General features: G+C 34.4%; 3 protein-coding genes across 3 annotated transcripts; 2 read left to right on the top strand and 1 right to left on the bottom strand.

Moving 5' to 3' along the window:
- Nucleotides 1–10,003: 10,003 nt before the first annotated feature.
- Nucleotides 10,004–11,430, top strand: LOC120069020 (Phosphoenolpyruvate carboxylase family protein). Its single transcript, XM_039020678.2, has one exon. The coding sequence runs from the start codon at nucleotides 10,138–10,140 to the stop codon at nucleotides 11,218–11,220; it is 1,083 nt and encodes a 360-aa protein (XP_038876606.1). The 5' UTR covers nucleotides 10,004–10,137; the 3' UTR covers nucleotides 11,221–11,430.
- Nucleotides 11,431–12,064: 634 nt separating this feature from the next.
- ENODL8 (early nodulin-like protein 8) lies at nucleotides 12,065–12,997 on the top strand. Its single transcript, XM_039020679.2, has 2 exons — nucleotides 12,065–12,392; nucleotides 12,472–12,997. Exons 1-2 carry the CDS (start codon nucleotides 12,203–12,205, stop codon nucleotides 12,879–12,881), a joined length of 600 nt encoding a protein of 199 aa, XP_038876607.1. The 5' UTR covers nucleotides 12,065–12,202; the 3' UTR covers nucleotides 12,882–12,997.
- A 6,298-nt stretch (nucleotides 12,998–19,295) lies between these two features.
- On the bottom strand, nucleotides 19,296–25,120 carry MTA (mRNAadenosine methylase). The gene is made up of 7 exons (XM_039020664.2): nucleotides 23,625–25,120; nucleotides 23,199–23,297; nucleotides 21,735–21,818; nucleotides 21,223–21,578; nucleotides 20,821–21,037; nucleotides 20,503–20,582; nucleotides 19,296–19,811 (listed from the first exon to the last, which is right to left on the bottom strand). Exons 1-7 carry the CDS (start codon nucleotides 24,855–24,857, stop codon nucleotides 19,526–19,528), a joined length of 2,355 nt encoding a protein of 784 aa, XP_038876592.1. The 5' UTR covers nucleotides 24,858–25,120; the 3' UTR covers nucleotides 19,296–19,525.

Raw genomic sequence — 25,120 nt, 5'->3', positions numbered from 1 at the left:
GTGAGAGTGGCCAGATCGTCAACTCAATAAGCCTACCATTTTGGGGATTCGTCGAATTGGGGAACTGGGAACACAACTACAGAAGAAGGAATTCACTTCTTCCCCAACGTCGGGGTAAGTAGATACATTGCTCTCTTAAGAGCTGATTTTGGGGCTTGAACAATGTGACGCCACACCCTCTTCTGGCTTGAGAGGGGTTTTGTTATAGTTAGACTATGATTTATTGTCATTAGAGGGATTAGTGGTACTTAAGAAGTTAGATATAACTACATGGGCAAAATGATAATTTGGCTCAGCTATACATACGAGCAATTTGTGAAATGTTATTGTACTATTGATTGGTTATATCTAATGGACACAGAAATATATCTGTAGTGCGAAAAGTTTAGTTGTCCGTTTTTAGTGGAGTGTCCGCCAGTTAATGGATGGTGGATGATTTAATTAAAAGAGTTTAATTAATTATTTACGTACCATTGGAGCTTCAAGCTACAAGTCTATGAGGTCCCGTTTATAGCTCAACGAGAATTAATGAGAATCAGTTTTTGAATTAATTTGAATTGTTCAAATTAATTGAGGGAATTAATTATAAGTGATATAATTAAGTTAATATAATTATATGTGATATAATTACTATAATGTATTTGATACATTATAATATTAAGTATTTATGAAAGGAAATAAAATGTTTCAAATATTAATTAATATGAATTGAATTCATAAAGTTAAATTTAATATTAATGTGATTTATACTAAAAGTCATTGGAGAGAGAAAGGAAACTATATGTTATATTATATATGATACAATATTAAAACTATAGGTTATGTATTATATTTGATATAACATATAGTTTAATATGTATATTATATGATAAGGTAGTTATTATATGAATATATATTACATTATTTATTAAATAAATAAAATTAATTATTTTTAAAATTATTTTTTTAAGGAGGGAGTTACTTTTTTCTCTCCATCACGTTAGTGGAGCTGCAGTTTTGAGAGTGAATCTTCTTCCTTCATCATTTAGAGAAAAATACAGAAGAGGTCTTTGTGTGTTCTTCTTGCTTTAGTACTCTCAAATTCTCTCAATTCCCTCATCAAAATAGTCAGAGTCCACAACTCCTAGGTTCTCAGCTTGAGAATACAGAAGAGATTTTGTGGTGGTGTTCTTCAGTTTGAGGGATTTCATTGAAGAACTATTCTTCAAAGGTAAAGGTTCTGAACCTAATTTATTTTTCTTTTGTATTTCGTTTTAAGCATGCTGTAAATTTCTAATTTAAATGCATAGTTTTTCTATTCATCTGTAAAAAATCATGTGTTCTGTAAAAGTGGGAAATTGAGATGATCCCTGTGTCCGATTAAGGACTTTCGTAGGGTTCTTTCAAGCTAGAGTCCTCCCACTACCATAGTTGAGACGGACAGTGTCCAGTTCCAATATGCATCATCATCTCACCAGCTTCCAGTTGCCACAAGATCTAATTCCCTGAAATAAAGAACAAACATGGTTAGTGGCTCCTGAATCAATTATCCAAGCAGAATCATCATTCTCCACTAAACAGGTCTCCAATACAAGTATATCATATTTACTTTGTTTGGCTTTCTTTTTTCTGTCAAGTATTTGGGATAGTTCCCCTTCCAATGTCCCTCGTGGTTGTAATGGAAATCGATTCCATTTGCTGCCTTGGCCTTCTTGTTCTTCTGGGCAGTAGTTGGTGGGTTAGTTTTCCCTTTTTCACATTTCTTTTTCTTCCACTTTTTGGTGCCGAAAGAAGAAGTGTGACACCTCCAAATTTTTGTGTAATTTAAATTTGATTATTTTGTAATATTTGAGTATTATTTTGAATTTTGATGTTAAATTGAATTATTGTGAGAAGATAATTCAGTTTGGAAAATTTTTGCTTCAGTGGAAGAATTTTGGATTTTGAGTCTTAAATTGAAGTGAATTGAGATTTGACTTCAATTTTAATTTAATTCGGAAAATTGAATTAAAATTGGTAAATTTAGAATTTTTTTAAATAGGAGAAGGAAATTGAAATATTTTATTTGGTTAAGGATTAAAGATTTTAAGAGATTTGGATTTCGTAAAGAAATTTAAATTGGATTTGAAATTTAAAAAGGAAATAAATACATATGAAGGAAAAGAGTTGGGATTTTGAAATTAGAGAAGGTAAAGGAAAGGATTTTGGAGTATATATATAGAGAGAGAGAGAGGGAGAGGTTATTTAGGGTAAAAAAAAAAGGAAAAAGGGGAAACAAAATATAGATCCCTCTCTCCCTCTTCGTTCATGCGTGCGACCCCCTTCCCTCTAGTTTTGTTTCTCTTCACGCCGCCAACACCCACGCGAAGCCAGCCACCATTCGTGACCTAGCCGCCGCCGCCGCCGCGCCATACCTCTCTCGCATCAGATTTGCACAAGCCGGCCGCCACCGCACCATACTTCTCTCGCATCAGATTTGCACAAGCCGACCGCTGTCGACAGCTTCCGCCGCCGCTCCCTCTTCTAGCGCCGTTCGAGCCCAGCCGCCGATCGTCCGTCTGGTCCTACCGCAACACAGAGCCACACGTGAGCTGTTCTAGGTCATCATCATCGTCGGTTCAGTGCCGCCGTCGTTGATTTCGTTAAATTTTTTTTAAGATTTGGGTAAGGATTTGGTTGGCGGGTATGAGAGTTTGTTGTGGAGTTTTTGGGTTGAGGCTGGATACCCATTAATTTAGGATTAAACTTGTTTTACTCTCATTGATTTGATTTTTAGATTTGGAGTTTTAGAGGATAATTTCTGCATTGTGTGCCGAAGTGAAGAAAATCAGACATGAGGATTTTCAACACACGAACGCACGAACACAACACAATTAACATCGAACTCTAAGATTACGAACACAACAAACGGCCTCAAAAAACCTCGACCTCATTCGAGTTGCCACAATGTGATATTCTTGGTGTGAGAATCCAGAAATATGGACTTTGTGTGGACTTGGTTAGAGGAATAACAATTGGAATCGGACTTTGTGTGGACTTGGTTAGAGGAATAACAATTGGAATCGGACTTTGTGTGGACTTGGTTAGAGGAATAACAATTGGAATCGGACTTTGTGTGGACTTGGTTAGAGGAATAACAAACGTGTAAACGATTGAGCAAGTCGAAGATGACAAAAGTCTATTGTATAGACGAATGCCCAATCATTTAACGAATGCTCCGCGATCGTTTAGCAAATGCTCCGCGATTGTTTAGTTAATGACCAGCTGAGTGAACTATCTGTAGTGTCACTCCACGATCGTTTAGTCTCTCTGAATCCAATTCACTTGACAGCGATTCCGTGAGAACTTGCCGAGAATAGCAACTCTCACAACAACTACTAAATTTAAGAAAACATTTTTTCTTTTATCTCACATTACCATGAAACCACCAATAACTTTCCACTCAATTGGTTATTAGAGAAAAAGAGATAATTATTCAATAATTAATATTATTATAAAAATATATGATAACAACTTACCACGCTATATTTATAACCTATAGTTTTAATATTTCATCTAATGAGACATATAAACCATAGCTCTTTTTCTATTTCATGGTACTTAATGTAAATCTCATTTACATTAGTCCTCCACTTGATATATCTCATACATCACACTGATCATATCATATACAATCGAATTACCTTATCCTCAACTTGAATCCATTGAGCTACGAAGGGGAGGGGACCTTATGGACCTGTAGCTTGAAACTCCAACGGTACGTGAATAACTGACTAAACTCTTTAGTCACGGGATCCACCATCCGTTAACTGTCAGGCACTCCACTAAAGATCGATAGCTGCACTCTCCTTACTACAGTTATATTTTTTGTGTCCATATCAACTAATCAACAGTGCGATAACCCTTCACAGATCGCTCGTAAGTACAGTTGAGCCAATTTACCGTTTTACCCCTGTAGTTACATCCCTCTAATGAACATAAGTCATAGTCCTACTATGAGTCCTCTCTTTCAAAGAGAATTTGTGGCCACTATGTTCAAGACCAGTAATTAACCTTAAGGGAGCAATCTATCTATTTACCCATGCTTTGAGGAAGGAGTGAATTCCATCTTATGTAACTGAGTTTCTAGCTCCTAAATTAGACAAATCTCCAAAAAGGTAGGCATGTTGAGTTGGCAATCTGGTCATTCTCACCCATACTAATCAAAGGATTGCTCTCAAAGGCAGAAGTTCTCATACTCAGGATTAAGGTCTTGTCACTTATGGTCGTTTAGGTGAGATGTAAGTCTCAAGTATCAACGACGTTATATAAAGAGACTAGTTATCTCGTGGTCCGGTCTTATACAAACTCTTTGTATAGGACACCCCCGCTCGCATGTCTCCACATGAATAGTCAGGATCAACCATCTGTAGTAGTCCACAATACTTGTAAACCTCTACAAAGCGGGCGGTATCCGTAGTGTTACCAGGATCAGGTATCCCTCCTTAATCCTTATACTACAGACCTTTTTATGTTATCACTTAAGGCATGATCCACTTGCATATCTCATATACATGCTTAAGTTTTCCTATAATAACCATGGAGCTTTATTTATTGGATATGAGTAAATGCCAAATAAAATAACTCTTATTTTATTCATAACAATGTGTACAGTTTATAAACTACGAGATCCCGGGAGAATTATGACACCAATCCGAATATGGCAATGTTATTAATGCATGCAAACATATAGTATAACACTTATATTATATAATGCATGAGCATGCTATATTAATTAAATCATGCAACTATATATATTATAATATTTATAATATAAATGATGCATAAAATTAAATGCATGACCTATGGTGGGGTTTTTACTATATAATATACATTATGACATATAATAATAAATATAAATCATACATCAAATGCATAATTTTAAATAATAATAATTAGACCGAGATTAGACACTTTAACAATTAATTAAATTAATATAACATTTATATTAATTTAATTAATTAAAAAATCTAACTATTACAAAATAATAGTCAACCAATTCGAAACAAGTGAATCGGGCCTTGAACCGCTCAAACCGAACCACCCATCAACGATCTCTTAGCAAACACTAAGAGATCTCTTAGCAAACACTACGCGATCTCTTAGCAAACACTGAGCAATCTCTTCCTCATCCTAGTGTTGCTTTGTTTTTCCTCTGAAACACACCGGGAACAGCACGAGCGACTCAAAACTTTAAATTATAGATTCGATCACAAACAATAATGTCCAAAACAGAAGCCTTTACAAACCAATTTGTAAATTGAAAGCGATAAATCTAAATAGTCCAATCCCAAAAACATCCAATAATCGTAAACCATTCACATTCACAAACATTCATCACATGAACATATACATAATGCTACCCACCAATTCTGTAAAATTAAAATCTGGAACAATAAAAATTGGGGATCAAAACCTGTTCTGAAACCCATTGAAGGTCCTTGAGCAAAAGCATGGAGATCGATCCAAAATTTATCTTTACAGAGTACAAATGTTATGCATAATCATAAATTTACAGCATGCAAACAAAAAGGAAATGAGAGAATTAGGGTGAGAGAAGACTTACCCTTGAAGAACCATTATTCACGTATTTCCTTTCTTTGGAATTGTCACGAACAAACTCGAACCAAATGACCACCACCACGAAAAGAGCCCTATGTATCTCTAATGGAATGAGAATCACTAAAGAGTTGTGGGCTCTTAAGTTTTTTGAAGAGATGAAGTGATTGGGAGGAAAAGCTGTTTTTTAAGAGAAAAACTTCTATCTCTTTTCGAAATTCTGGAAGTCTATTGAGCACTACATCCACACATGCACTAAAATAGAGAGAAATAGGAGGAAAAGAATTACAACTCCCTCCCAAAACCATTTTCAAAATAATTTTTTTAAAAAATAATATATAAATATATGATAACCACTTTATCATCTAATATATATTAAATTATATGTTATATCTAATATAACACATAACCTACAGTTTAATATTGTATCAAATACAATATAACCTATAGTTTTCATTCTTTCAATAATGCATGATATTTAATATAAATCCTATTTATATTAAACTTAATTATATGAATCCAATTCACATAATTAATATTTGAATCAAATTCAAATATTTATCTCCTCTCAAATAAATTTTATACTATAATGTATTAAATATATTATACTAATTATATCATATATATTTAAATTAAAATTAACTGTATCACATATGATTAATTCCCTCAATTAATTTGAACGATTCAAATTATTCTAAAATTGATTCTCATTTAATCCCTGTTGAGCTACAGAGGGGACCTCATGAACCTGTAAATTGAAGCTCTATTAGTACTTGAATAATTAATTAAACTCTTTAATTAAATTATTCAACATTCATTAATTGTCGGGCACTCTAGTAAAAACCGACAACTGAACTCTTCGCATTATAGATATATTTCTGTGTCTATTGAATATAACCAGTCAACATCGCGATGATCCTTCACAAATTGCTCGTAAGTATAGCTAGGAAAAAATTACTGTTTTGCCCTGATAGTTACATCTAACTTCTTAAGTACCACGGATTCCTCTAATGAACGATAAGTCATAGTTCAACTATGACCAAAACCCCTATCGAGCCAAGAAAGGGCGTGATACCACATTGTTCAAGCCCCATAATCAACCTTTCTCGACATTGGAGAATAAGTAAATTTCGTCTTGTGTAGCTGTATTATCAGCTCCTCAATCCCCAAAATAGTAGGCTTGTTGAGTCAGCGATTTGGCTCTTTTATCCATACAAATCAAAGGACCGCCTTCATAGGCAGGAGTTCACAACTCACTCAAGATTCAGGTCATGTCACCTATGGTCTTCTTGGTGAAATGTAAGTCTATTATGAACGGTATTATATAATGAGACTAATCATTTTGTGGTCCGGTCTTATACAAACTCCTTTGTATAGAATATCCCCACTCACATGTCTCCATATGAATTATCAGGATTAGATCATTTGTAGCACTTTACTACAATCATAACATCTACAAAGCGGGTCGTACTCGTAGTGAAACCAGGATAAGGTATCCAACCTTATCCATCTATTACAGACCATTTAAGTTATCACTTAAACATGATCCACCTATATGTCTCTATATATATTTAAGCTACATATGATAACCTTGGATGTTAGTTTATTCGTTTGTGGGTTTAATGTTACTAAATGTCAAATAAAACGTCTCATATTTTATTAAATAAATAAAATATTTGTATAATATAATTACAAACTATAAAACACTACGAGATTTAGGACACCAACCCCAATAGTGGCCTTCATAGGCAGGAGTTCACAACTCATTCAAGATTTAGGTCATGTCACCTATGGTCATCCTGGTGAAATGTAAGTCTCTATTATGAATGGCGTTATATAACAAGACTAGTCATTTCGTGGCTCGGTCTTATACAAACTCCTTTTTATAACCCTGCTCACATGTCTCCACATGAATTATCAGGATCATATCATTTGTAGCACTTTACAACAATTGTAATATCTACAAAGTGAGCTGTATTCGTAGTATCACCAAGATAAGGTATCCAACCTTATCCATCTATTACAGACCATCTAGGTTATCACTTAAATATGATCAACCCGTATATCTCCACATACATGTTTAAACTACAAATGATAACCTTGGATGTTAGTTTATTGGTTTGTGGGTTTAATGCTATTAAATGTCAAATAAAACATCTCAAATTTTATTAAAAAAATAAAATGTTTGTACAATACAATTACAAACTATATAACCCTACGAGATTTAGGACATCAACCTCAACAAATAATGAGATCTCAATAAATTATGGAACCATATAAGTTGACAACATTTTTGCGTACAATGTTACCATGATATTATTCATGAAAGTGAGTATGAAAGATATCGACATAGAAAGGATTGACTTATGTGGAAAGAAACAATCCAATATAAATAAACTCATTTTTCAAATCATGAGGACTAGTTGTCCAGACATCAGAGAATGTCAAACATGTGGGATACAAGTGAAGTATTTGTAAAACAAATAGAGTGAAGTCACAAGATATAAAGCGACACAGATCCCACAATAGTTCTCGCAATAGACTGATATTAATTATAAGAAAACATATTCTTTAATTGTTGGTATACAAAAACATGAGATACTCAGTTTATCTGATTGTGTATGAAAAGTTTAATATAAATCTTATGGATGCAATCATACAACATGTATATGAATCTCTTAATAATGATATTTATTTATGAAAATTCCTGAAGAATTAAAGGTACCATTATCTTATAATTCAAATACTAGAGAATTATATATATATATCATAGAGATTCTAATAAAATATTCCTAACAAATGTAATATAATAATCTTATTCAATATTTGTTGGTATGATGATACAAAAATAATCCTATTTGTCCATATCTTTTTATAAAGAAATCACAACCTGAGATTTACTGTATGTTGATGATTTGAGTAGAAACTTCTGAAGATATTTAAAAAACAATAGAATTTCTGAAGAAAGAAATTGAGATGGTAAATTTTGTTGTAGCTTGCAAATATAGCATAGAGCAAATGAAATTGAATTAATTTATACATTGAAGATCTTTTGTAGATTATGTACATCATTGAATACTCCTATGGTGGTCATTCACTAGATGTGGAAAGGATATATCATCTGATCTTAGAAAGATGATGAAAAATGTTAGGCTTTGAAGAACCATAAAATTTGAGAAATAAGTGCATTTATATAGCACAACTAGTTTATATACTGCACTTTGTACTATTTTTAAGTAATTTTGTTACATATATAATATTCCTCCAAAAGAAGATATTGGAGTAGAGTTAAACATATGATAGTTTTACTTGAGAATTAGTTTACATTAATTTATTTTATTCTAATAAATCTAGTTATAATCTAGTTGGTTATGAAAATGCAGGTTAGTTATCTAACCTTTACAAACTAGATTTTAAACAAATTACTTAGTACAAGGAGAAAATTTTTTATTTCATGAAGATCACTGAAACAAACCATAATGACTACTTCCTCAAATCATGCTAAAATTCTTGCAATTCACGAGGCTAGTCGAGAATGTGTATGACTGAGAACAATGATTCAACACATTCGTGGAACATGTGGTTTGTCTTCTAGTAAAAATCTACCAACATTATTATACGAAGACAACACAACATGCATATCCAAAATCAATGGAGGATATATTAAAGGAGATAGAACAAATCATATTTCACCAAAACTTTTCTACACTTATGATCTTGAAGAAAATGGTGATATCACTATACAACAAATTTGTTCGAAGGATAACTTAGTAGACTTATTTACAAAATCATTACCAATCGCAACCTTTGAGAAATTGGTGCAAAATATTGGAATGCGGCGGTTCGGAGATATCAAGTGATGTTTCTATAAGGGAAGTAAATATACTATATTTTTTTTAAAAGTATTAGATTATATGAAATATGTACTCTTTTTCCTTCATTAAGATTTTTTTCCAGTGGATTTTTTTCTAATAAGATTTTAACGAGACATATTTCATATATATAATGGGCATCTAAGGGATTATTATAAATATTATGATAACATATGCTCATTAGATGCTCATGTCCTTCATTTCTGAAAGTATTGTCTATGTGTCTCAACATTATATATTATTAGTATCCATGTAATCCATTTCCAATTGCATATAAATAGTGACGTTTGGTAGATTTTGTAATACACACGTTGAGCAAAATCTAAAAAAAATTGGAGGAAGTGGAGAAATCTATCATTTGTATTTTATTTACTTTTATTATTTATTTATTTTATATATTTATATATTATATTTAATTTAATATAATATTTATTTATTTTATTTTTATATTATATTATATTTTATCGTATCCAACAAATTTCAATCAAAATTGACTAAGATTTATTAAAAGCTCTGGAATTAAAATGGGACTAAATTGAGATGTAATTATAAAGGAAAAAAAATGATGTTTTAACCCAAAAAAAATATATATAATAAAAATAAAAATAAAACCCTAAGCCAAACTCATCTTCTTCCTCGTCTCACAGAGTGAGAATTGACCAAACTGATCTCCTCTGCTCTCCCAACAATGGCTATTCCCTCTTCCTTCACCATTACTGCTCCTTTCCTTTCTTCTTCCAAGCTTCACCCCATTTACAAATCCCTTTCTTTCTCTCCCTCCATTTCATTTCTATCTCCTCCATTCCCCAAATCTTCTTCTTTCACAACCCTATTCCCCATTTCCTCCTCTAACTCCTCAAATTTTTCTCCCATTGACTCCTCTGACTCCTTGGCCGCCCCTTTACCCGCCGGAAATCGGACATTGAAGTCCCGTCTCCGCAATGGCGACACCCTTTACGGCCTTTTCCTCCTCTCCTTCTCCCCTTCTCTCGCCGAGATCGCCGGCCTCTCCGGATACGACTTCGTCGTCGTCGACATGGAGCACGGCTACGGCGGAATCTCCGATGCCCTCCCCTGTCTCCACGCCCTCGCCGCCGCCCAAACTCCAGCCATTCTCCGGATCCCGGAGAACTCCGCTACCTGGGCCAAAAAAGCGCTAGATTTAGGCCCTCAAGGGATTATGTTTCCGATGATTGATTCCTCTAAAGAGGCGAAAAAGGCTGTTTCATATTGCAGATTCCCACCCGCCGGAGTCCGAGGATCGGCCCATCCGGTGGTTAGAGCATCAAAATACGGCATTGACGAAGGCTATTTAACTAACTACGAGGACGAATTGCTGATTATGTGTCAGGTGGAATCGGAGCAAGCAGTGAAGAAGATTGATGAGATAATGGAAGTTGATGGGGTTGATTGTATTCAAATGGGGCCATTGGATATGAGTGGGAGCATGGGATATCTATGGGACCCTGGACATAAGAAGGTGAAGGAGATGATGAGAAAGGCAGAGAAGGCTGTTTTGGAGAGCCAAATTGAAAATGGCGAAAAGGGTTCATTCCTGGCTGGTTTCTCAATGCCTCACGATGGGCCAATTGACATGAAAAGGCGTGGATATCAAATGATTTCTGGGGCTGTTGATTTGGGTTTGTTTCGCAGTGCTGCTGTTGAGGATGTGAGGAAGTTTAGAATGAGCGAAATGGATAGCTATGAGGATGAGGATCAACCTCTCACTCACAAGGAAGAGGATGAAGAAGATAAGTATTGGAGCGAATGAAACCACTTTTTGTTTTCCTTTTCTTTGACAATGCTTGATCTTTTTGGTCATTTTCTTTTTGTTTCAAGTACATAGAGTAGAGTTTTGAGTTGCATTTCTTGATGAGTATATTATGAACTATGCTCATATGTGAGAATATGCTATTTCTTATCTGTTCAGTTTTTGTATGTACAGACATTTTCAGTTTTACTTTCTTCTGCTCTGCTGAAACTCTGTCTCATGGCCTAGCCTTTTTTTTTTCAAGCAAACTTCATTAAAACAGCTCAACACTAACGCAATCTTCACGGAGAATAGAGGACAACCAATCCAATAAATAAGACTCCCAACAGGTCTCATACACTTCTTGAGCAGAAAAGGACGGTAGAGCACCAAAACAATTAAAACCAACGCGAGCAAATGAGGCTCAAAATTACAAAAACAAGAACAATTAACTTATAAGTAACACCTGCCCGCAGCATAATTTCAATTGTCGGTTCATTGAGCGCACACATGTTGCTATAGGACGCCTCATGGCCTAGCTTTTGACTTCTCTATCCCTTTAGTTTTGCATCTTCATCTTGGTATTGAATTGGTAATCATGAACTGAAATTTGGTACTGTATAATATCACAAAGCCATGTGAAAGGAGACAGGTTGGCTTTGAGTGCTCTCTGTTTTCATTGGTCAGGATCACGTGCCATCATTGGTCAATGTTTGTCTCTTTTCCCCATCTTAGCCCTCTGAAATGCAAGATAAAGAGCAATATAGGAGTTTAAGAAGTGGGGGGCATAGGAGTAAAATCCCCTTTCAGTTTGTGTCCTTTTGGCATCTCCTATGTCTGCTGCCATACTTTACAGCAGCAAGATGTAATGTAAAAACTACCCTTTTAAAAGGGTCCTCTTTGGCTCTCAAGAATCAGGTAGATCTGAAGAAAGGAAAAGCAAAAAAAAGAACAAAAGTGGCGGTGGTGGATTGAGATATTGAGACAAAGCTAAGAAGCTATTATGGCGATTCTTAAGAGCTTTAGATTTGGGTTTGTTCTTCAACTCATGATGTTATTGCAGATCCATAGTGTAATCTGCTATCAGTACAAAGTTGGAGATTTGGATGCTTGGGGTCTTCCCGCTACAGAAAACTCACAGATCTACATGTATTGGTCTAAATATCACTCTCTCAAGATTGGTGATTCTCTCAGTAAGTGCTTCTATGTTTCACATTTCCCTCTTTCTACTTCCTTAAAGCTTTCATTTCTGATTTTCATGGCGGATTGCAGTGTTCTTGTATCCGCCAAGCCAAGATTCAGTGATTCAAGTTACAAAAGAATCTTACAACAGTTGCAATCTCAAGGATCCAATCTTGTACATGAAAGATGGCAACTCTCTTTTCAACATTACTGATTATGGGGATTTGTTCTTCACAAGTGGAGTTGCAGGTCATTGTGAGAAGAATCAGAAGCTTCATATTTCTGTTCTTTCTGGAAATGGTTCTTCTGCAAGTGCTCCCTCTTCTGATGGTGCACTTCCTGAGATCTCTCCCTCTTACCCCACAGTTTTTGGTGGAATCCCAGCAGCTCCTAATGCCAATTCCAGTTCTTCATCCTCTTCCTTGCTTACAAAAAGCCTTTTTCTTCCTCCTGCTCTCGTTGCTGCAGCTTTTGCTGGAGTAGTGGTTTTGCTTGCATGAGTTCAAGATTGAGATTTAGGGAATTCTTTTTCACAATCATCATCCTTGTACTATTACCATTACTATTGTTTTTAGATGAAATTTGAATTTGAATACGAATGATGTTTTTTAATGTACATGACCCATTTGCCTGATGTTTGCTTTTGCTTTTGCTTTTGCTTATTCTTTTGATGGTGTTTCCTTGAAGAGAGAGTTATTTTTAAGTTGTAAAACACATTCCCACGCCGCCCCATAATTTTGGTCGTGGCATTTCCAATTTCCATATGCCAGCCAGCTCTTGCCCAATTGCGGATCTCAACTTCTTTGTGGAACTGTTTCCCATCCCCATATAATTTAACCGACATATAAAGGTTATATACATTGTGTATTTTATTTTATTTTATTTTAAAAAAAACTTCTTTATATTTCTAAACATTATTAATTATATCGAATAGACTCAACTTATATCAATTTACCCTTTCATTCAATAAAGAACATTGGTAAGACTTATATTAGGGTTTTTACCCATATAGTCTTGATTATAATCCAATATTATACCTATGTCTTGAATTTTTCATTTTTTTTATAAATGTCACATTGTGCTCTGTGTTTTCAAGAAAGTAAGTGGTTTTTTACTATTTAACCCTTCAAACACTAAAAGAAAATAAAAAATATAAAAGAGAAAGGTTTTCATTTCATCCACGCTCTATTAATGATTTCTTTTTAATAATTTCATTTTTCTCATCTTTTTCATATCCAACCCACACTTCATTTTCTTCAATTTCTCTCTCAAATTTCTCTCTCAAAACTCTCTCTCTCATCTTTCGGCCGTCGCCTCCCTCCCTCCGTCCACTTTGCCATCGTCGACGACGTGCCAGCCAAGATCCAACTATTGCCTCCCTTAGTTTGGGCCACTAACTAGCTGTTGTCATCTTCTTCCTTAGATCCGACGCATGGAGCGAAACTTCCAACGCGGAGCGAGCAGATTCAACGTATCTTTCGGCGTGTAGCTAGCAGGTTTGCCGTGGGGCATTTTTTTCGGCATCGGGCTAGGAGATCCAACATGTGGCTAAACTTCCAACGTGAGACGAGCAGATTCGACGCATCTTCCAGCATGTGGCGAGCAAATCTTGCGCGTGCCATTTTTTTCAGCGTCGGGCTATGAGATCTGGCGTAGGGTGATTTTTCCAACATAGGCAAGCAGATCCAACGTGGGACGAGCAGAGACAATGCGAATGAACCACCTGCGTGGGGTTTTGAATGATGACGGTCGACGATGATATATAGGATAATTTTATTTTATAAATACTGTCATATGGGGCTTTTTTTTTATATATATATATACCATTTTATGGTGATTTCGTTTTCAAAATATAGGGTGGTTTTTTTATATATATATTGTGATATATATATAAAAGGTGATTTTTCGATATATAAGGTGATTTTTCAATATATATTGTGATATATATCTTCGATTTTTTATTGGGACTTTCTTTATTATGATATATACACTGATATATATTGAAAATTAAGTTCATTTGTGAAATATGTATATTCGTTTTCAATCTTGCTAGTATATTTCATATATTGTTTATAATATTTGCAAACATCTAAGAAAAATATTCTAATGTATATTTCAAAATAACCATGAATCTAAACTATGATATATATATATATATATATATCATTTTGCTAGTATATTTAAAAATACGTTAGAATATTTAAAGATGTCTTACCATTTTACTAGTATATTTCATATTTGTTTGAATATTTACAAACATTTAAAATAATGTTCCAAGGTATAAACATATACATATGAGAGCAACGGAATATCGATACCTAATTAGAAATGCATATATATATATCATAATACTTAGGATATATACATCAAATAAACAATGAAATATATTGACATATCAAGACATATTTGAGTTCTAAGGTATATTTAAAAATAACCATGAATATTTAGTCAGACATCAAATACATTTACCAATATATTTCATATGTTTTTTAGAATTGTTCCAAATAAACAATGGAATATATTACATGCACAAGTGAACAAACAATGGAATATTTCACATAATATCAAAAGTCAACATGAAAAACGAAATGGGAATCTCTAATTTATATATTGTGGTATATTTCATATATTTGTTAGAATATTTTCAAATAGCTAATAAAATGTTCTAAGGTATATTTTAGATAACCATGAATCCGAAAAATTTGTTGTTATTTAATTTTATTTATTACCTAATATGATATATATTCTTAAAATGAAGGGACATGATAGACACATTCTCTCTCATAATTAATATTCGTATTATTATATAATTAAGATATTAAAAAAATAGTTTTTGTATATTTCTTTTTCTTTTTTCTTTTTTATAGTTTTTGGATATTGACTTAAGATTCAGAATTTTCAATTTAGGTGGATTGCATTTAAGGTAGAATTATGATTACAAATCTTTGTTTTCATTTGTGTTTCGTTTTTTTTATATATATACAGGATTTATTTCAAATATTTTGTCATATATACAAAAGTATATTTAATTATTTTGTAAATATATAACACATATTATATAATAATAATGCTAACACGATAAACTATAATTAAAAAAAGAAACAGAGAGAGAAGCAATAGACAACTAGAAAAGAAATGGATGAGGTGATTCTTGTTAATGTGAAAATTCCCTTTTTTGACGGGTTTTTAAAAATAAACAATTTTGGGTAAAAAAAAAAATTAATTAGGGTGTGTTTCGTATGTCCCCTTTTCCTCACTCACACGTCTCTCCTTCTCTCCTTTTTCAGATGTCTCCCTCTCCCTCCTCTGTTTCCCTCTACGGCTTGTTTTCGATCAACACCGTGTTGCTTCGGTCGTCAATCATTGAATGCATGGTAGGGACTATGTAACGCCCTAGGCCTAGGATTCAGACCAGGATTCGGAATCCGGATTCGACCCTTGATGGCCCCGGCATTCTCCTGCATCCCCTACGACCTGGTTATGTCATCCTCCCTTGTCTTGAATGCTTTTTTTAAAGGTGAAATTTGTCCCCACAAACCAACATAGGATTGCTCCAAGCTAAGCACGCTTAACTTTGGAGTTCTTATGATTGACCCATCAAAAAGAAAGGTGCACCTTGTTGGTATAGGTAGTCATTTTCAATTTTTTAAGTCTTTCTTAACCATTCTTTCATGCCCTCAAGATCTCTCTCATTCAGATGTGATATCGGTTCATTCATGTACCCCTCTTGAACTTGGATCGTTACAGACTGGTTGAAGGAATTGTCGTTTAGTGGAGAAGAACGTTGTCCACTTCAGGTTCGTTTTCTAAACTCTAAATCGGCCAATGATGAGTCTCTGTTTTGTTTCTCCTGAAATTTTCAATTTCATGTCTCGATCCTCTGTTCTGTGTTTTTTATTTTCATGCCCTGATTAATTTTTCTAAACAAGTTCTGTGTATTTCATTTTCTAAACATGTTTTGTGTATTTCATGTTCTGTGTATTTGATCCTTGATCCTCTGTTATGTGTATTCTCTATTCTGTGATTTGTTTCGTTTTTAATATTGTGTCTTCTTCTCTGTCTTTTCCTTCAAATTTTCATTTTCATGCTTTCATTCTCTATTATTCTGTGTATTTGATTTTCTAGCCATGTTTAATTTACCTATTAATTCTATGTTCTGTATCTTGTTGTTCTAATCCTAATGCCCCGTTGAATCTTGAAATGTGTTAGTCCTAGTTATTATTATTATTATTTTTTGCACGTTTTCAATATTATGCATTATTAATTACTTCATTTATTAAACTGTCCACCAACTTTATTAATGATTGTTCTACTTGTTTGCTGATTTTATTAATGATTGTTTTTATTATTTGTTGATTTTATTTCACTTGCATATTTTCACGATCCATTCAATCACTTCTTTAATGACTCAATCAACTTATTAATTGGATTTGAGTTCATTTACATGATGTGAATTTAATTCTGAGGCCGGTCACACTTTTTTTTTAAAATATTTGTTGGGGCTATTATTAATGTTCAACAACCACCCCTCTCCAACCACCTCTCTTCCTATATAACAACATTGGTCCTTCTCTATTTGCTAGAGCCTCCATTGTCCGAGATTTAGTTTGTCAATTCGGTGAATTGTTTAATTTGATTTCTCCTTCTATACTTTCTATTCTTTGGTTATGTTATTTTTATATTATTAACTTCCTAACTTTTGGTTCTTTGTTGGGTGGTAAGGTGCCTCATTGTGTTTTGATCCGGCAACTAGTAGACTCTCCATCCCTCTTCCTACATTTTAAGTACTTGTAGATTTTTTCTAACTTCTGTTTTTTGTTTTGTTATGTAGCCCAAACTAATACGAAACATTCAATCAGTTTGCTGTTAGTGTGTTACTTTTTTTTTTTTATTATTATTATTTGTATTCCCCTATATTCTATTTTAGTTGTATTTTTTTGGTGTGCCTCATCGAGATTTTAGTTGTATTTTTTTTTTTGTGCCTCATTGTGTACACGGACTGTTTGACATTTTTTGGTATTATTGACTGTTTATTAATTTTTCACTGTTTGACATTTTTTTGTGTTATCAATTTTGGTGTAATAGACTGTTTATTCATTTTTAAATTTTAGATGCTTTTGATTCTGCCCGTAATTGTAATACCCAAATTGCCCTTGGATAATTTAATTTTATAAATTCAAATTAACGATATGGATTTTTTTGGAAGTTATCCAATCGTTAAAATCACATTAATTATTATTATTATTAATCTAAATTAAATCATATCTTTGATATAGTAACTGTTTATACTCTTTAATATGATTTTTATATTATTTAATCTTTTTAATTATTTTAGTATAATTATAAATATACAAATTAACTAATCATTTTTAATTATTTTAGTGTAAATTATCAATATAAAAATTATGGTCAATTATCACTATTCTAATCAATTTGTTCATTAATTTGTTCAATTTTAGTAATTAATATAATCATGTTCAATTAAAAAAAATTGAAACATTTTTTAAGTTGTCTTCTATAATATAATCACGTCTTCAATTAATTAATTATTCACATAATGATGTCTTTAATTAATTTATTCATTTGTAGTCATTAATATAACTTTGAAATGTTTAATTAATATAATCATGTCTTTAACAAGTAACTATTCATTTTAGTTGCACCACGTAAATTATTGAATTAAAAACCGTCTTTGAAACATTTCCATCCCAGTAAAGTTTTGAAACTAATATGGACTTTTGACCAGCTATGGCTAACAACTTTCACATACCTTTGACCAACTTATGAAAAGAATAATAAAAATGTAAATTATAGATTTTTAATATAATTCAAATGTAAATTCTTACATTTTCTATATGGATTTAAGGATGAGATGATTAATTTATCAATCTACTAATTAAACTATCGTATAACTCATAAAGTTGTAGTAATGTATTTTAATTCAAATTCATCCCTAATAAAACTATTTTTCTTTTTGTATCCTAGGGATTTAGGTTTCTATCCCAATATATGGAAAATTAATAAGTCTTTACTCTCCTTTCAATCATATCCCAATGACAACTCTTCCTAACATTGGCCCTATTAATAAATGACTATCAGAACCAACTATGGATGCAAATTTTTCTAAGCAAGTTCTAAAATGGTCGTGTATAAGGCCATTTGAGGGGAATGAATTAATGAATTTCATATATCTTGAGATTGGAAAAAAAATACAATCAATATCTTATTCCAAATAGGATGGATATAATAATTAAAATAAAAGATTTTTTTAAAAAAAATAGTGTTCATACAAGCAAATTATTATAGAGTACAAAAGTTGAACCATATAGCACTGACATATGTACTCTGCACACCCAAACATGAACTCACATGAACTCAGATATAACAACCCTACACCTAAACAACATATGAACTTAGACATAATAACTTTGCATACCTAAATACAGATATAACAACTCTGCACGCCCCTTAAATGCACATCATTTTACTAACTTTTTTTTTCCATATTGGTCTCTTTTCAAGTTTTCTTAAATGGTCAAAATTAATAAAAGTGTTGTGGACTTTTGAGCTTGATTTTCATGTACTACTATAACTCATTAGGCCATTCATGAAAAAGATGATGAATTTAAGACATTCTTGTAATTTATCCTATTTAATTAGGCTATTAGGATAAAAAAAATCCTTAAACTTGTGTAAGAACATGGTTGGAAAGAAAATTAAATAGCTAGTAGTACAAATTTTGGTCATATTTCTCTTAATACAACTCTATCTCAGATTTGATCACGATTTTATATGTTTTTAGTATCTTCACTTCCAAAGTTGAGGTATGATCAAATTAATGTTAAGACACAATTCGGATAAATTCGGATAAATTCACTCATCAAACGTAATCTTAGCCACTAGAGTGACAGACGTCACAAAATTCTCTATTCTTATTCAAAATTATATCGGCTAACATCTACGTCTCATTTTACCTACTTTGCTATATGTAAACATTGTAACATACAGACGCCATTACAAAAACAATAGTAACAATAATGAATAAAGAAAAAGAAACATACAGACGCAAGTAAAACTATAATAAAATGATACAGAAACGAGGTAAAAGCTCATATATAGTTGTATAGATTAGAGTGAATTCGATTCAGTTAGCCGTGTCAACTCCTACTGCAATTGCTTTATCTGAGGTAGCTGCTGCTGCAGCTGCATATGGGACCTCAGGAATTGTAGGGTCCCCCCCATATGGTGGCTTTGATTCTGACACTGCAAAGGGGCTCCTGAGTTGAGCAGCCCCAGAATCAATTTCCATGGAAGCCCTTGGAGGGGACGCCGGTTGGACCTCCACATTTGGATATGCAGCCTTGAACCTTGCTCTTAGCCCTTCATCAACCAATCGCACTCCACTCAATTGATTACCAAGAGATATCCACCTGAAGAATCAATTCAACAGAGTATCATCAGGATGTGCAAGTTTAAGGGGGCCACAAGAAGTTCGAACTCGAAGCAGAAACAACATTTACCATCACTTGCAGCATAAGAACTATGGATGTGGATAAGGATACAACACGGTGACATATCATATATATATATATATATATATATATATATATACAAGAAGGCAATTCAAAGCCAACAAGTTTATGTATTTATATGGTTCAAAAAATGAATTTGATATATTGCAATCTCAAGCTTTACTTCTTTGTCCTATATTATTATGTGCCTATTTAGTAATACTTAACAAGTATTCGATACTTGTCTAACAAATCCAAGATTTATTTCGACTTTGAACTACTGTCTAACAAAAATTTGTTATGCTAACTGTCCAGTACATGTTCAATAAGTGGCAAAGGGCGCCCAAGTGTCCAACACCAGTCAAGCATAGACACGCTAGCCAACTAGCCAGTCCGTACTTCTTCACATGCAACCACCATTTTGTGAATGCAATTGTGAAATGTGAACAAACAATTTCAAATTTATTAGTTTCTTCAATTGTATAAACAAGTTACGAGTTTTTTGAGAACATAATGCATATGATTACAATGGTTTCATCTCTTGAAATAAATATACTCATTTCAAGCGTTTAAGGAAAAATATGGTAATGATGGTATAAGTGAAACATACCCTGCATGGGTGTTGTGCATCCGAGCAAACAATTCTAGCTTTCTTGTTCTTGGACTTATCCTCTCAAGCAAAGGGTACATCTGCAATGATGCGTAACTTTAAAGTATAAAACTTGAATTTCTCATCTTGAACCGAGAAGGGGGGAAAAAACTTGACAATAAACACTGCTCTTGTAACATACGAGAGCCAGGAGACAATTTTGTACAACCCCATGGCTCACCATTGTCCGGACTAGTATTTTGAACTCCAAGATTCCAAGTGTACTTTTGGAGAAGAAATGGAGGATTGGGAGGTTTTGCAAGAGATTGATATACTGACCTCATCTGGTTTACGGCTTGTTTCTCGAACTTCGGCAACAACAACATCTGTATCAATATTCCTATTAACTTCTGGGTTTCCCTTTATTCCAACAAGGCAATGCTCCTTGCTATGGTTGAGCCAATGGCCTGTCCGCCCTGTTCTAATAATTCTTTGAAGTTGATTTGTTTTAACCCATATAAGCTCCTCAACACGCTTGTATCCCCATAGTTCTAAACTGCAAAGGCAAAGTAATATGCTTGTGACCCAAATTCAATTTAAAAATTCGGCATATTATTAACTACTCAGCAGCACATTAATGATTGTTCAGAAAGAACACATTTTTTTCAATATGAGTATAGAACAAGATTGAATGTCCCCAAAGGAAATGTATATTGAACAAGAACAGAAAGAACGACACACCATTCTCTTCCAAGTTCCATTGCACGTCCAGTGACCCAAAGAAAAATCAAACCATCAGTCTGTAGTGCAGGAACATTAAGATTGCGCATTTCATCATCAGCCATTGTCCCATAAGGCAATTCCATATGGATATCCCACGGTGGATCGGCCATAATCACTCCAAATTGCCCCAAAATATCCATTCTAAAATTACGAATATCACAGTTAATCCATTGCGGTTCACCAAGTTCCACTTCCGAACAATATTCAGCTCGCTGAGGTTTTAGTGATTTGGGAGGAGGAATAGATCCAGCTCCCATCAGCATAGGTGGCACATCTTGAATTGGATCAAGCTCGTAATGAACGTACTTGCATGTCTGGCAAAAAATGCCCACATTGATCAATGAATCTCTCTGCCTCAAATATTGCGTGTGTATATGTGTGTGTTGGGGAAGGATTGCTTAAGACAAAAAGAAAGTGGTATTGATATTTCATTAATCATTACCATACGATCCTCGTGAACTAATATCTACCTTCATGTGACGACAAGTATCGAGAAAAGAGCAGTCACCCAGATTGATGTCCGTATGTGGTGCAATTATTCGCCGAAAATGAACCTGCAAAGTATTTAGGAAATAAATAGAGAGACTAATCTATTCTTTATGAGGAGTCAACAATGTCAAACACTTTAACACGGTGAAATAAGTTGGAGAATTTCTACTTAAGGATAAATATATTGTTTGTCAATTCTGAGGTTATGTTTTCTTAAATATGGAGACAACATAGAATTAGAAGCATTGCATACTTGCTTTTTCTTTTTTCTTTTTTTTAAAAAAGTCACAAATTACACAGCAAATCTGATAAGCATTAAGCAAGTCATTGGAGAGAGAAATGGAGAAGAGGTGATGAAGTGCGAGGGAATGAGGTAAAGATGATAAAAGTATTGATACAATTAAATTTACCATAACTCATTCACTTAAGCTTTTGAATTCATTGGTGATTTAACAAGATTCTATAGCAAGGTCCTGGATTGGAACTCTTATATTGTCATTTTCTCTCCAATTAATCTTGACTTCTACTTGTTAAGTCTTCTAGAAATTTCAAGGCCACGAGTGAAGAAGTTGAAAGTATTGTTGAATAAAATTTACTAAACCTATAAGCTGAAGCCTTTAAGTTGATTAATGATTTCACCAAACACACCTATTGATAGCTCAAAAAATAGATGTGGAAGCCAAGGGGAATTGGTAGTAGAAGAATAATTCTAATACTATAGGTGAATTACAAAAGGTTTTCCAATTTAATATCAAAGAAGAAAATAGTAGTAGTAGAGGAATGGGAGTTCATTGTTTGAAAAGCTGAGTGTGGATGTGGAGATGTGAATTTTTGAGGCAGGACCTAGACAAGTAACTGTATTAAATTTAATATTAATTTCATCGTCAATCATCTGGAGGAGGAAAAGAAATTGGAAGCAATATCACTTTGCTCGAAAGGTAACATCCTGGTGTGGCATAAGTAGACAGAGGGAAGATGATCAATCGAGGGTTGGGATGAATTTCAAAAATTACTTAAATTGTTTTGCCCCATGCAGAAAGAAACTGTATGAAAAAATTCTTGCTATGAGCTGGATTTTGGGATCTCAAATCACTGAATTGGATAAAAAATTGCTCCTATTTGTTTTCCTTTCATTTCTGGTTAAATGCAAACTAGTTTCTATCATAAGCATCCTCTACGATGGGACGTGCAATTATACAAACCATATTATAGACAACTTGAAAATGAACAAGTTATATAATTCACTTTCATCATTTTATGAAAACGAGAAGGTAAACTACTATTCTGATGATCAAATCCATTTCTCAATAAAAACTAATAATAAGCAAAATCAGCTTTTACAGCATTAATTTGAGAATAAATATTAGAGCCACTCCACCCTGAACCAAGAACTTGGAATTGTGGAAACATGTCACTATATATTATAAGGAAAGATTAGTACAAACCTTCTCACATGCGATAAAAGAGCCAGATTGACGCCGGCAGTCCTCTTTTGTCAAGGACGAGCAGTATTCCTTCAGTTGTGAACCACCTTTAGTTTTAAACTGGAGCACAAGTTAAGAAATTGTGAAGATTAATTAGAAGGAAAGCCATCAAATGTGCTTTACAAAGCACCTTATATGTGCTTAAAACCAAGTACTTCTAAAAAAAAAACTATAGAATCATTCCTATTGAAAAAAACACGATAGAGAAAAAAAAAAAAAAAAAAAATCGAATCCATGCCACAGAAAATACGCAATGCACCAAGATTTAAATCATGCTTTTCAAGCAATCTATATGAACCACTGGCTTGTCTAACATAAAGAGTAGAAACATAGCAGACTTTGAATGAAGCCAAGATTTACATCATATTTTAAAAGCAACCTCTATACCTTTGCAGCCACAGCAGTTTCCCTGGCAGTTGGCCGGTGAATGAGGTCCAAAAGCTCCTCACCAGTCTTTGACTTTTGCAATTCTCTAAAAGACTTCTTGCTCAACAAGGCCTCGAGATCCTTCATGTCATCTTCTTCAGTTCTAGGCTTCTGCGGCATTGAATTGGGACCAGCCATGGGCACATTTGGCCCCATCAATGGCCTGTGCAATGGTGGGAGTCCCATCCCTCGAGGCATCCCCATCATCCCCATCATCCTAGGCGCACCCCTTGCCCCCGGCATTGCCCCCGCCGGTCCACTTGCCGGAAACATGGGCGTCAGTCCCTGCATATTGGGGTCTCCAGGCCCCATCCACATCTCCGGTATTGCCCTCGGCATCGGCCCTCCCATCCCAAAAACTCCGCCATTAACATCCACAGCACCACCACTCGCCACTTGCTGATTCTGATTGTGGCTCGAATTACCCTCTCCCAAACTCGATTCCTGCAACTGAAAATTTGCACTCTCAGGCAGTTCCTTCATAAGCCGAGTTCGATCAATCCCCAATACCATCACTCGAGACTTCCCACTCACTACAAACTCCTCCAACTCAACCCCACCGCTATCCTCCGCCATCGACCTCAAAGCCATCTCCACCGCCAGTATCGCACCGGAATCACCGCCTACTTCCCGCAGCGCCGCCTTCTCCGCCGCTGTAGCCTTCTGATCATTCTCCAATTTCCTCAACACCGTCGAAGAATCAATCGTTGTAAAAGGCACCCGTTCAAGTAAACAAACCGCCACCATCGACCGCACAACCGACAAAGGGCTTCCACTATCGTCCATCGAGAACTTCCCCCCGTCCTGCTGGCGAGGTCGCTTAGGATCGGAATTCGATTCGGGGTACGCCTTCGCATTTTGATTCTTCTGAATCGTGGGTTTCGCTTCTCCTGACAGAAGAAGATTAGGGCGGGGTTTGTGGGGCACAGAGTTAGTGGTCAACAAAGGGTATTTAGAGGGTTTGTTTTTGGGTTCAGGGAGAATGGGTGTAGGAGTAAAGGGGCGGCCATTGAAGGAGGAAACGACCTGGAGAGAGAGGTCGAGAGAAGAAACGATATCAGGAACCAGAGATTGAAGAGAAGAGAGGAGCTCCAACTGGCTTGAATGCTGGGCAAGAATGCGAGTTTCGAGTTCTTGACGCTTTTCTTTGATGCTGGCTATGGTTTCTTCGGTGGTTTCTGATTGGGTTTCCATGTTTCACAGCTCCGAGCTCGAATGGACGACCAGACCCGAAGGAGATGAAAAGATTGTACGAGATTTGGGTTTTTTCCACGGCGGGGAAGATGGACGCCAAAAATTAAAAATCTTTGTTATTTGAATATAAATTTACGAAATCATCTATTTTTCATACTATTTAGAAAGATATTGGGCTTACCAACTTTGTTAGGTCTTTATAGTTGAGCAATTGAGAGCTAGGGTCATTTAGCCTTCTATTGCTAATTCTTTTACAAATGAAT

Source organism: Benincasa hispida, chromosome 11 (genome assembly GCF_027475165.1).
Source record: "Benincasa hispida cultivar pf3 chromosome 11, pf3_genome.v1.1, whole genome shotgun sequence".
In the NCBI taxonomy this organism is placed as follows: domain Eukaryota; kingdom Viridiplantae; phylum Streptophyta; class Magnoliopsida; order Cucurbitales; family Cucurbitaceae; genus Benincasa; species Benincasa hispida.
Note: the sequence above shows the minus strand (reverse complement) of the source record. Positions and strands in the feature narration are given on the sequence as shown.

Excerpts from the sequence above, each read along its gene's own strand:
- LOC120069020 (XM_039020678.2), top strand. The coding sequence starts at position 10,138 with ATGGCTATTCCCTCTTCCTTCACCATTACTGCTCCTTTCCTTTCTTCT.
- ENODL8 (XM_039020679.2), top strand. The coding sequence starts at position 12,203 with ATGGCGATTCTTAAGAGCTTTAGATTTGGGTTTGTTCTTCAACTCATG. Across the intron at positions 12,393-12,471 it reads CAAGATTGGTGATTCTCTCA|TGTTCTTGTATCCGCCAAGC; the intron begins GTAAGTGCTTCT and ends GGCGGATTGCAG.
- MTA (XM_039020664.2), bottom strand. The coding sequence starts at position 24,857 with ATGGAAACCCAATCAGAAACCACCGAAGAAACCATAGCCAGCATCAAA. Across the intron at positions 23,298-23,624 it reads AAACTGCTGTGGCTGCAAAG|TTTAAAACTAAAGGTGGTTC; the intron begins GTATAGAGGTTG and ends CTTGTGCTCCAG. Across the intron at positions 19,812-20,502 it reads ATGCACAACACCCATGCAGG|GTGGATATCTCTTGGTAATC; the intron begins GTATGTTTCACT and ends TTGATTCTTCAG.